A 13,041-nucleotide genomic window follows, 5' to 3' on the forward strand; every position below is an offset into this window, starting at 1 on the left:
CAGGTGAGGTCACTGGGCTCAGCAGGCAGCCGTGTTACTTTGGAAAGACACTCATGGCCCTAATTTTGCAAGAGCAGACAGTGATTCTGCAGACATTAAACAAATCTATTAGAGCCCTCAAATAATAAACATAAGAAATAAGACCTAGGTTTGCCAGGAAAACAATACATCTCAGAACCCATGTGGTATCTGATCATTTTCCATTCAAAGAACATTGACACTGGCTTAAACGCACAAAAAAATTGTTCATGGGATCCGTAGGTGATCACAGACAAAGCCTTCAATGTTTAGAGAAAAACAACCACGAGAAAATGGAAATAGGAAAAACTCTCTCCTACACAGTGGAGAGGAAGCAATGGTGTCTCAGGACAAATGTCCTAGAAGTCCTTGCTATGTCAACATGGTGATGCTGAAGAAGATGTAGCTGATGATGATGTCACCTACCATGTTTTTCCCAAGCAAAAACAGTACTCTTCATTAAAATCTACTCAAACCTACTGTTTCTACCTGCACTCTCCACACACACTTATGATGTTCAGGCTGTACAGAACACGCACAACCATGTGTGAGAGCTGAACACTCCCTGTTTGCTAAACTCAGTGCACAAATATTATTTAAAAGATGCCTAGTAGATGTTTAAACAGCTGTTACGTACTTGCACATTCACTATGTCTTTGTTTTTCCCCCAGTGCTGAAGTTTACAAAACAAGAAGCCGAGGGCCATCTTCCCACTGATGGCAATTGCTTCACAGGCAAACCTGCACTATCAGCCTTGCAGTTTGCAATGGGAGGCCAGAAAACAGCACAGAATAGATGAAAGGAACAGAGCTGGGCACATGGAAGGCCAAAATTGCAAATAGAAGGCCACAGCTGCAAAGGTTAAAACACTCGGGAAAAATGGGCAATCAGATGGGCACAAAAAATCTCAGCACACAATGGCAATATGCTTGTCTCTCTATGCTTGTGCCAGGTGACTTCAAGGGCACACCAACACACAACAGCTGTACTCCATCACCAGGTACAAGACTATTTAAACATCACCTTCACCTCATTCTGAAAAGAGGTGCTGACACTGAATAAGTAGAAGTGATCATTCAAAACAGATTCACATAAACAAGTGCAAGCTGCTTACAACAGTAAGCTGCTTACAAATGGAAATGTATAAATTAACTAGGAAATTGTTTGAATAAGGGGAGAAACCAAGAGCTTGCTCTTAGAAGATACATTAGATACACGATTTCAACTGTTACTTGGCTAAGCATGGCTTCGTGTTCAGGCTGTTTTATTAGCCATGCAAATTGGCTAATGGCAGCAATTACACTGAAAAATAGGGTTTTGTAGCTGAGAATTCGCTCTATCAAACAATGTTATTGCGTTCCTCGTATCTGTTGCAGTTTCCATGGAAATAAATAGGAAGCGCTACTTTTGAAGCAACCTACTTATCACTTCATCAGTGATGCTAGAGCACTTACAAAACTGTGCTAGTTATTAACTGACTGCTATGCAAAAACCTACCATCTTTGGTAGCTCTTCACACGGTGTTACACGAATAAAAGACCACTTTTATTAGCAATATAGATGTATTTAATATAATATTTAAGTAGTTGGGGCTCTAGGGCTCTATTTGCCATTCCTATACATTTCCACATGCAATTTCTTCATTTTAGGCACAACCACAAGGAAATGTCTTTGAGCTCGTAATTGCATTTTTAGCTACAAAGTCATCAACTTATGACAGCTATTTGTCCCTAACCTAGGGACAATAAATATAAGGCATTCTGAGATAGCTCATTACTCAAATGTGTCCACGTTATGTTTCTCCAGCAGTGTGTTAGAGCATAATCTAAACTGCAGTCCAGCATTTGTTCAGCTCCTTTAGAACCTGAAATGCAATTTACTTTCATAAATGACTGAAAAAATCACAGCGGGTCTCCAGAGGCCGGTTCCACACAAGCTGGTCTTTACTAATTGTATGGGTGCTTCAATATCTCTTTTACACAGAGTCATCTTTTTTGCTGACCACATGAGAGGTGGGGGGAGGAAAGGAAAGGCTCCCTTTACTGTCTGTTTCCAAAACCCTCTTATACAGTCGGAAGATTTTTAGTGTTATGACAGATGCTTTTTTTCAAATTAAGTTGCAGACAAGATCTTAGCCAAGTCCAGCATGAGCACTACAGAGCAGTTCTGGATAAAAATATAGCTAACACTTATAAGTGAAGTAAAAGAACATTCTGTAATACACTCCTGAGATCTGCAGCTTTTTCTGCACAAAATACAGTAATTCTGGCCTGTACAGGACATTTCTTACAATGTTCCTTTTTTCTATAACAGCGTTTGGGTGAAGTAGGCAAAATATGTGCTCCTAAAAGGAACATGAGCATGTAAAGGAAGCAGAAGCGACAACAAAACCCACTATAATTTTCTGATATATGTCAGTCATACAGACAACACTACCAGCCTCAAGTCGCATCCCAGACTTAACCTTCACAAGAGGCAGCAAATGAGTCTGCAAAAACCAGGCTGCACCTACACCAAACCAGTCAGGCTGAAAACTGTAGGAGTACTCAAGTTAAAAACTGGGGACAGACAGGAGGCAAAAGAAACACCTGTGATACAGTTTCAAAGAGGTTGTACCTCTGATAAGGCAAACCAGGCCACCCTCTCCTGCTCTGGATACATCTTAAAAACACAGGTGTTACATTCAAAACAAAACAAGAAAAACCACCCACTTCCCTACTTTCTACTTTTTCCAATTAATTCAGGCAGTAGCACTAGAAGATTTTCAATCTTCTTGTTTGTTCTACAGTATCAGAGAAATTACCCAGTTCTGCCTTAAGCAATACAGATACACAACAAAAATAAAGCCTGCTGGGATCTAACCGTGAGCCAAGTGACGAAAGATGCATAGAGACAAATACAAGCAATGACGGGAGAAACAAGATTGCTTCATATTCTTCCTCAGGAAGATAATGTTACGTTCTTAAATGGAATTCCTTGGACAGACAAGAAAATAAGTCAAGAGAGGCAGAGTAGAAAAAGCAGATGAAATCCAGAGCTTCTGTTCCTTCAAAATTACAGGTTGTTTTTTTCCCCAAACACAGTTGGCAAAAAAAGGCTGTATTTGCCAGGAAGTACATCAGACTATTCATGATGGAGAATGTAAATTGCAGTGACGAATACTAGAAGCGATAAAGCACTTAGAACAGCAGCAAGTCTCAGCAGTCTCCCAGCAATCCTCAATGACAGCAAAGAACCATGAGCAGAGAGCAAGACAACAGAGAGTATTCCCTGCCACTGCTATTTCAGCTTAACTTCTGCTTCTGTTACTACCGTAACTGCCATCTGCACTGCCCGGCTGATCATGATAACCTTATCACGAGAGGTTATATGATTTCTTTTCCAGACAGTTTTCCAGTTCTGAATATTCTCTTCACTGCAATGTTTCTATGAAATCTGTCTGGCTCCAACGCGTAATTTCTTGTCTCTGCTCTCAGCTACTAGATCCAAATTGAAGATGTAAAAAAAAATGTAACAGCACTAATAGGAAAGAAATAAGCTGTACTTGCCAAAGAATTAGTATTTTATCAGCAGAGATGGAAAAGGGCACAACACAATAATTGTTTCTCTGGTACTTCTGCTATTTGCAAACATACCAGCTGGACCTTGCCCACCCTCTCACCATTTTAGAAACTCCTTCCTTGTCCCATATTGAGATAGTTAAGTAAAGGAAACTTAACATAGAGAATTTGCAAGTCTCTGCACATGCAGATCAGCTGCTAACTCAGTCACAGCCTACACCACATACCTCAAAATGCAGCCATTTACAAGTTCTGTGATAGAGGGTGGGGGGGAAAGATAGTAGGAAAGCAAAATGTTATTTTGATCACTAAATTAAATCCTTAAATACATAAAAGATGCATATAAAAATGGTTTTGTTTTACCCACAAAACAGTTCATGTTGATACACCCGCTAGTATACACACAATTTACTGCATAATCTCAGAACCTCTTCTATAAAGAAAAAGTATATTAAGTATATATGAAAGTATATATACTTTTATATACTTATGTATGTGTGCATGCATATATTAAAATATATATGTATTGAAAGTATATAAAGCTTTTTAAAATAAGGATACTGGAGCACTGAGCAGGTTGCCCAGAGAGATGGTAAATGCCCATAGCCCGGATGAATCTGAAGTCAGCCTGGACTAGGATCTAATCAACCTGGACTGGCTGTACGTGTCCCTGTTCACTGAAAGGGAGTTGGGAGAGATGATCTTTAAAGATTCCTCCCAACTCAAATAATGTCATGACTATCTTCATATTCAGATAATCAAAGAAGTGCAGTCTGTAGCTTACATAAGATAATGTAATTACAAGCTCATCTCCATGAACACGGAAGAGGACAGAGGCACAACAGCAGCAGAGGAGCCCCTGCCCAACCCCTCCCAGCCTCCTTTCAAATAGAGATGATAGGCCCTGGGGTGAGAGAGGGTCACTCTGGGATGCTGCAGATGGGCATTGTGGGAGTGTGCAACACCAGTGGGGGGCTGGTAAGAGAATTCAGGTTACTCTGGGGAAGAATAAGTGGACAGACATGCAATGACATAAGGATCAGCATGACAGAAAGGTGCTACAAGGGAAGGGAAGATTGCTCATCTGTATCAAAAGATTCCAGATTCAATGGGAAAAGCTCCAGAAAGGAGGGATGTCCAACCAGAGATCCTTCCCCAGTGTCAGTCAGCCCTTACATGGGGTCTAAGAGAGGTGCAGCCAGGCTCCAGCCCTTCTGGTCACACAAGTGAACTGTTTTCACCTGTGCTCTCAGGGCTGACCAGGTTCTTTCCCCAAGTGCTCAGTCAGTGGCTCAGGCCATGACTCAACAGATCCCATACCCTGCGCTGCTAACAGAAGGGGATTAAGAGCCGCTTATGAATTCCCAGCATTCTTGCTTCTCTGGCCATGCTCTGCACCTGATCAGCACAACCTGTCCATTTGAACAAACATAATTCACAGCGAATAACAAAGCAGACACAAAAAAGACCAACAGCAATTATTTTCACCCTTAACAGTTGGTTCACATCCTGAACGTGTTTCACTTGTAAAGGCACTGCCTAACCCACAGCACCAGAAGGAACACCCCAGCAGACAGCATCACCAGAGCATTGGGCACTCACAGTTACAAACCAGCACATCTGGCAGCTTTACAGGCAGTGCCAACACTTGCTCCTCCTGCCCTGCTTCCAGAACCTGGGGCAGCTCTGAGGCCTCAGCCAAAGCCAGAGGCAGCACGGCTGTCTCCATGGCAACGGGCCCACAGCCATGCACAGAAACCCCTCTCCGCTGACCCCAAAATTCAGTTTTTTCTCCAATAAAAGGCTGCAGAGCAGTGCACCTGGCAGCACACTAAGCACAAGCACAATACTCCATGCACACTTGACAAGTCCGGTGCAATCAGAACCAGACTTACTTCTGCAGGGCCCGTAATACCCGAGGCTTGGAACCACTCAGGAAAATATAGAGGAAAATTACTGCTGCAATATTACGATACTGAAATATGTTACTATGATGTAATTATTATTACATGCAAATATTGCAACTTGTGTGATGCTTCTTACTAGATTTGCTTTTCCGACTCTTTTTACTGCACCTCACAAGCTATTCCATCTGATCTACAACAAAGTAGATGTGCACTATGTGGCTGGTTTAGAACGTGTCAGGCAAAAACTACTCCAGCTTTTCTCAGTGACTGCAGCAGAATCAAAACATCACCGTCCTTATTCCTGAGCCTTCGGTGAACTTCCTCCCCCCCAGATGATCACACCCATTGGAAGCAGGGATGTAATTTTCTATTCTGGAGCTGTAGCAGACAAGTCTCACTTGCTTTAAAAATTTATTCCATCTCAGCCTTAATCTTGTACCTGCAGTATTCTTTTCTTTACTGCAAGATTCCCTTCCTTGCTCTTTACAGAAGAAGCTTGTGGCAAATCTCACAGATACAAGTGTTTATTTATTATGCTAGCAGCCATTTACCAAAACAAACACATCACCTGGACTGGCAGTTCATTTAGTGTTGTATGCAAAAAATGGATTCGCATCTTTACAAACTAGGTGCCATAAAAATCCAGTTTTGATTTGCTTTGCACAAATGCCAAGACAAACAGATGAAAATCAGCTTTGAGGGTAGGAAGAGCCTGAAGTCAAACAGCTGCTGGGAAAGCCTCAGGAAGAAGAGCAAGCCCAAAGCGTGCCTCTGAGAGCTCCTTCTGAACACAGCAGGCAGCAGGGGTTCACTTCTCACTTGGGCATCTGATATTTGTTTCAAAACACATCACCTCTTCTCCAAAGGTACCTCTCCAAGCACGAAGAGGAGACAAGGAGGTAACTAACCAAATCCACAGCTTTCCAAAGAAACTGCCCTAACCACCTGAGTTCCAATTGTATTGGTACATCCCCAAGATTTCTTTCTGCACTGTACCAGTTTCTGTCAGTACAATACACATTCAGGAAAACAAAAAGAGCAAGTAACAAAGAATCCCCCCCATACACACACTGGCACTGCAGAATTCTCTTCTCAGAGAATTCTCTTCCTCATTATAATATTAGCCACCTAACAGTGTCTGTTTGTTTTCCCAAAAAGTGTCTTATTTCTTTTTTTTTTTAATAAAGAAAATATGTAAACAGGCAAACTGTGGAAAAAATCTGCTTTAAGAGACATAGAGCTCAAACCCTCACAGTTCCCATTCCCAATCATCCCTTCCCTTTTCACAGACATATCAGAAGATGCTGCTGTCCACTGCATTTCACCCAACAGCTTCCTGCCCTCTCAACCTAAGCTCGCTACTCACGCTGCCTACAAGGACTCTCTGGAGATCCTCTTCATTTCCAAGACCCCCCCCAGCACCTGCAGCCAGCCACAGCCACCTCCAGCAACACATCCCCACCAGAGCTCAGAAGTGATATACCCTTCTGTTGAAGGTCTGGTTTCTGGGCTAAATAATTACTCCCTGCAGACTGATTATCTCCAATGGGAAGATACATTTGCTTTATTAGGTAACATCACTCTAATCCTATGTTCACAATAAATTTTGCCTCACAAAATCCTCTCTGACAAAACTGTGTTGGCTTTGAAAAGAAGCCCTTCATCACCTCAAGTCTTTAAAAGAGAGGAGGAAAGAGAGAGAAAAGGATATTTGATTTGTCATTCAACATTTGTTACCTATTTAAAAGTCATCACCCATGTGTATTCTTTCAAACTGGAGACAGCCACGGGGGTAAAAGCAGTAACTCCATACTCTCCTCAGTCTAAAACGGCTCATTTTTTGCAGTTACCATCTTCAAATACTCTATTTTCATAAGCTGCTCACTCACTTTTGAATAGAAGCCAAGAATAAATTAGAGCTTTTTGTTGCTTTCTTTTCATGCTGCAAGAGGGTGACAAAGGCTAAGTCATTATTTGAATTTTACAAATATACATTTCTGATTCAAAATTTTGTAAAACAACCAAATTAAACAAGCAATCTACAATTTTTTCTCCATTCCTCTGATATCAGACCAAGATTTGAAGCCTCTATTTCTTTTCAATGCCACCAGCCACCACTTCCATTTGCAACCCCCCTTGCAGGCTCTGTGTTACTGAAACACATCACAGGGCCAGCTGTACCCTTAGCACACTGTAGTTAATCCTCACAAGTTCTACCTCACTGCATGGTCCTCAAGAAGAGGGAACAAATGAGAAACTCTAGAAAGCAGCCAGCTTACACCCATCTCAGGGAGCAACAGAAAGTCTCCCTAAAGGTCTCACAGAAATGCCCTCAACAGCAGAGGAAAAGAAAGCACTGTGTATCTCTCTCATGACAGCCAACAGCTCTCACATCTTTCTGCAGAGCAAGATCCCAAATTGAAATTCACAATCTGAACTTTGATTCTCTCTTCTTGTAGGGCCTGGACCTCTCTGAGCTTCAGTATGATACTCACGTCAGTACTCATTACGGATGCTCAGGCATATACATTTGCTTCCTTTCATGCTGGAAGAAGAAGTATTTTTTTCCTTTTAAAAGGGCCGTGCAATTTTATCCATTATCAAAGCAGCTTAGGCATGCACTGAGCATGTGGGATGCACAAGCCCAAATCACACACCCTCCCTACATAGAGAGCGCCCCTCACCTCATGCTTAGTGGAAGGAGAAACACGGCTCCCCATGAAGGGTTTCCTCTCTGCAAGGAGGAGCTTGAGACTCACTGGGAAAAAAAACAAAAACACTGCTATTCTGTATGTAGCTCAGGGGGCTTTCCACAGGCAGAAAAGAGATACCATGATTTCATCTCTGGCTTTGCTCTAGGATAAGCCTGGGAGGCTAGAGACCAGCATCATCAGCCTCCCTGCAGCTGATCTGCAGATAAGCCCCTTATAACAGGTCCAAATCAGAGTCCGTCTCTCAAAAGCAAACTGCAGGAATGCCAAACCCTTAACTTACACTATGCCTTGTGAAATTCAGGTTATTTGGTTGGTCTGGTTTACTTTTCCTCATTTTATTAAGAAGCCTCCAAGCCACTGATGGCTTAATTACATCAGTGTCTATGAGAATCCACTGTCATGGAACCAAGACTAGATGTATGATCTAAATGGCTCCTTAAGGCTCAAAGGCCAAAAGACAGGGAATAAGAACTGCTTTACTTGTCCAGTTCTGTAGTGTTTAGGACACTGTTGACACTATAGGGACCAGGCCTGCTAACCTCACCTACTGTCTGCTGGCCGTCATTTTGTGCCAGGCACTAACCAACATGTTACAACAAAATCATTTTCACACACTACCTACACGCTAAATAGTGGGGAGGAAAAAAAACAACAACCAAGAACCACAATTACCCCCTCTGGATAAGAGGAATAAGAGGTCAAACCTCAAACCAGTCTGCAATTGGCAGCAATAACAAGTGTGTCTACCACTGAGCAAGGCCAGAACTCAGCAGGGCTCCAAGATACTCTTCATCGTATTTTCAAAAAGAAAGCAGTTAGGTGATGTGAAACACTATCAGGAGGAAATAAGTAGCAGAACGTGTTACTGCAACCACCTAAATTGATCTTAGCGTCACTCAAAATCAGACAAAACCAAAACACTGATAACAAAAGTCCACGGCCATCAGCAAAACTGACATTGCCCAGAACTGAGGGCATTAGGAACCACTTCCAGCGCCCTCAACAGCAGCAGCCCTTCCTTCCTCGCTGCTTTTCCCAGCGGTGCCAACCTGACTCATCAAACGGGACACCACAACTTGTTTGGCAGGACATGCACACCTGTTCCTAACAGCACACTGCAAACACGTCGTAGAAATGCAAGGTAGCAAGTGCAGCCGCCTGCACGCCTTCACGGAGGTACACGGAGCACAGCAGCAGTTTATTGCCACGTAACAGAAGAGCACGATGCTGGGCTGGAAGATAACAAGCAGATAAGCGCGCACGTAACTACATTGCTTCCAGCGTGAAGTGCTTCCGAAGGATCAGTGTGAGATCCGCAGCACACAAGTGCTGAATCACTGCAGTACCCAGCAGATGCTCGGTAAAACTTTGGTAAAGCACTCCGCATGCTTTCCTACGGTAAAAAGAACCGGCCCGACTCGAGTTCCAAATGAAGGCATCAAAGACGCATTTTCCCCCACATATATCCTGATAGGAAAGTTTAAGCGGTGACACACAAGCCGTTCTGGTTTCCACCCGCGACAAGCACCTCGCCTTTCACAGCGCCCACTGGCACACACGGTGAACCCTGCGGCCATGTCCAGCCGCACGGCCGCGATCCGGCAGCGCCACGCGAGCGGACACCGCGCGGCCACCCCCGACCCCGGCCCTCACTCACCCAGCAGGGAGCCCACGAAGATGACGAGCTGCGCGGCGGTGGCGAAGTGTCGGTATCCGGGCTGCTCCCCGCCGCCCCAGGGCCCGGCCGCGCTGCCGTTGCCGCCGCCCCACGCCATCGGAGCGGCGGTCCCGTTCCTCGCCCCCAGGGCTGCGGCGCGGAACGGGGCGGGCTCGCTGCCGTTCAGCGGGTGCCGGCTGGCGCCGTGCCCCATAGCCAGGCGGCCGCCGAGCCGCTCAGTGACCGAGCGGAGGGCGCGGGCGAGAAAGCGGCGCGGCGGAGGGAGCCCCGGCTGTGCCCTGCGGAGCCATCGGCACCATCGTCACCGCGTCTCTGCGTCCCGGGCAGCGGGCTCGGCTGCTCGCGCTCCCGCCTCGCGACTCGTTACGATCGGAAGGGACGAGGCGGCCCCGCCGCGCTGCCGGCCGTGCCGTGCCGTGCCGTGCCGTGCCATGCCGCTGCCTCGCCGTGCACGGCGCCTCTCGGCGGGGTGCGCGGACGGGGAGGGTCCCTACGGCGGCTCCCGCCAGCCCCGCCCGCTCACCGCGCGCCGCCGCCGGCTGCCAAAGTTACGGCTGCCCGCGCACGGCAACGGAGCGAAGCGCTCGGTCCTCACGGCCACACGCCAACCGCCTTCATCCTGCCCTTCATCCTGCCCTTCATCCTGCCCGCCCTTCCCACAGCGGGCTCGGTCCCGCGTGGCTCGCGGCAGCCTCCATCCCGCTCCCGCAGCGCCGCGCCGCCGTTGGCGGGGAACGCTGCTTGTTTGTTGGCGAGCTGCGGGCGGGAGCACCAGGGCCGGCAGAGCACGAACGGCTCCGCACCGAACGCGGCCCCGTTCAACGCCTCATCGCCGCGGGCGGCCGCAGCCGGCGGCACAGCTCCCGCCTCCGCCGTGACGTGACGCGCCGCTACGGGCGGCGGGAGCTGCCTGCCATGTTGGGAGCGCGGCGGGGCTGCCGGCGGTTGTCGTGAGGCGCTGGGCGCCGTGTTCGGTGCGGGGATCCCACAGAACTGTGAACAAACAGGGGAGAGCCGCCGCTGAACGACTCGGCGGGCATCGCCGGCTGGGAGCGGAACAGAAGACAATGCGGTGCTCGTTTGGTACCGGTGTCGCGCTGCAGCTGCAGCAGTTACGAGTTGCAGTCCCAACCGGGACCCTAAGACATGAGTTTGAATTCAAAACAAAACAAAACAAGGATTTGTATAAGCGAGTTTTTCAGGGCAGGTGTAAACTCCCAAAGCTGCTCTGCACAGCAGCTCCCTCCTGAGGTGTCCCGCTGACTGCAAAACTCCGTACAGAGCGAGCAGCAAGTATGTCCTGCCCTACTGCTGTACTGCCCTACTGCCGTGCTGCTCTGCCTGCTGCGTGCCGCTGCCTACGGATACGGCGGGAGGCGCCGCCGCTCCGGGCGCTCAACATCCCCATCCCTGAGCGTGGATTTTCCTCCCGCACGCAGCGCTCACCGCCCGCACCTCGCGGGCACCGCCCCGCCCCGCTGCCAGCGCCTCGGTCCCGGCTCCTCCTCCCGGGGGCGCGGCCGGCACCGCTGCGATCGTGGCGGCGCCGCCCCACGGGCTCCTCGCGCCCCCGCCCGGGGAGCTGACATGGCCCGGGCGAGCGGAGCGCGGCAGCCGCCCGCGGAGGTGTCCGCGGAGCCGCCGGAGAGCTACCAGCTGCGGCAGGAGAACGAGCTGCAGGCGCTGGAGTCCATCTACGGGCAGGACTTCCAGGATCTGCGGCGGAGCCAGGCCTGGAAGGTACCGAGCGGCGCGGCGCGACACGGCCGGCTGCTGCGGGCCGCCCTTGCTTTGCCCCCGGGCCCTTGGCGCTCGTCGTCGCGCTCCGTCCCCTCGGGTGCAGGCCGCACGCACTGGGGCCCGCTCTCCGCCCGCCGCCGCGCTTGTCCTCTGGGCTGACGCAGGCGTAATTAATGCTCTGCGGGTAACGTGCGTTTTAATTAATTGCCGGCTTAAGAAAAGCTGCCTTTGAATTCTATCGTTGGCCGAATAATTACAGGCCGCCTAACTCATCCCGTCGGGGCACGTGTTGCTGAACTCTGGGCATACGTTCCCTGCCGTGGCTCTCTCTGACTGGGGCTGTTTCCATCACAACTTCATGCTTTCACTTTGTGGTGTTGTTTTTTTCCAATTATTACTAGTTGCCCATGTCTGTTACGCAGTGCTCCGCAGTGCTTTCCAGCTCTTCTGTGCCCACAGTGTCTTGAGGGTTTTTTTCCCAGCTGCATCTTATGGCACAGCTGTCCCATAGCTGGAAGTACCACTCGCTTATGTCACCTCCACATAACTTCAGTGCTGCTCTGTCTGTTAGCTGCATTTGGCGTTGGTTCCTGCAGAACTTCATGGCTGATGCTGTTTTTTTGCTGTACACCTGAACCTAGAATTCTTGCAGAAACTTGTGACTTCTTGTGCTGGTGGTGGCATTTGATGCCAGCCATGTCAGTACCTTGCTGCAATGCCTGCTCGCACTCCTTGTGAGATTTGTGCATAATGTGCTTTTCCCTCTTGGAAATGCAAAGTAGAGGAGATACCAACAGTCTATTAATGTTCCCATATCTGTGGTGTTACTTCCATACCTGTTTATCACATTGCTAAGATCTCTTCTCTTAGAAGAAAACAAAAAACTTCCAAATTGAGATGCAGAGGGTTGAAATGTTTCCATGGACATGTTTTGTTGTTGTTGTTTTTAAAGCAAACAGGCAGTTTCAAGCAACTGTTGGGAAGACTTGTTAAAATTCTGTTTCATGCCAAGAGTAAAAAGTACAAATACAAAATGTCCTGTCCATGTGGCTGCATGAGATGTGATTTCATGGTCTGTTACTGTGTTGGAAAAGGAAATGCTGCCTGATATTTGTTAGTTGAAATCTAAAGCTTTGTTTGCTCTTACAGGTACGACAGCCTCCGGAAATTAATTTGGTTCTGCGTCCTCAGGGACTGACTGGCGCTGATGAGGTGTACGCCAGAGTTGATCTGTGGGTCAGGTGCCCCCATAGTTACCCTGATACGTGAGTGAACATTAAGATGTAACCTTTCTTTTAAGTTTCTGTCACCTGCGTAGTGGGGATAAATTAATTTTAGCCACCTCAGCATTATGCTAGTAGTATTTGTAAAGCGCTTCTATATCAATTACTAATAAAGATTGGAGTTGTGAGAGACTGCAGGGG

General features: G+C 47.6%; 2 protein-coding genes across 4 annotated transcripts in view; one reads left to right on the plus strand and one right to left on the minus strand.

Annotated features, from left to right (window-relative positions):
* Positions 1-10,287, minus strand: part of GPR176 (G protein-coupled receptor 176) — a 29,544-nt gene extending 19,257 nt beyond the window's left edge. The window contains exon 1 of the mRNA XM_015864755.2: positions 9,857-10,287. Within this exon, the coding sequence (XP_015720241.1) occupies positions 9,857-10,070 (214 nt within the window). The 5' untranslated portion in view covers positions 10,071-10,287. The remainder of the gene's footprint in view (positions 1-9,856) is intronic.
* Positions 10,288-11,422: 1,135 nt separating this feature from the next.
* The window catches only part of EIF2AK4 (eukaryotic translation initiation factor 2 alpha kinase 4), a 29,039-nt gene continuing 27,420 nt past the window's right edge, over positions 11,423-13,041 (plus strand). For all 3 annotated transcript variants that reach the window (XM_015864741.1, XM_015864744.2, XM_015864742.2), the window contains exons 1-2: positions 11,423-11,617; positions 12,767-12,882. In XM_015864741.1, coding sequence (XP_015720227.1) covers positions 11,465-11,617; positions 12,767-12,882 — 269 coding nt within the window. In that variant the 5' untranslated portion in view covers positions 11,423-11,464. The remainder of the gene's footprint in view (positions 11,618-12,766; positions 12,883-13,041) is intronic.

The sequence above is a fragment of the Coturnix japonica genome, chromosome 5, assembly GCF_001577835.2.
Source record: "Coturnix japonica isolate 7356 chromosome 5, Coturnix japonica 2.1, whole genome shotgun sequence".
Taxonomy (NCBI): Eukaryota; Metazoa; Chordata; class Aves; order Galliformes; family Phasianidae; genus Coturnix; species Coturnix japonica.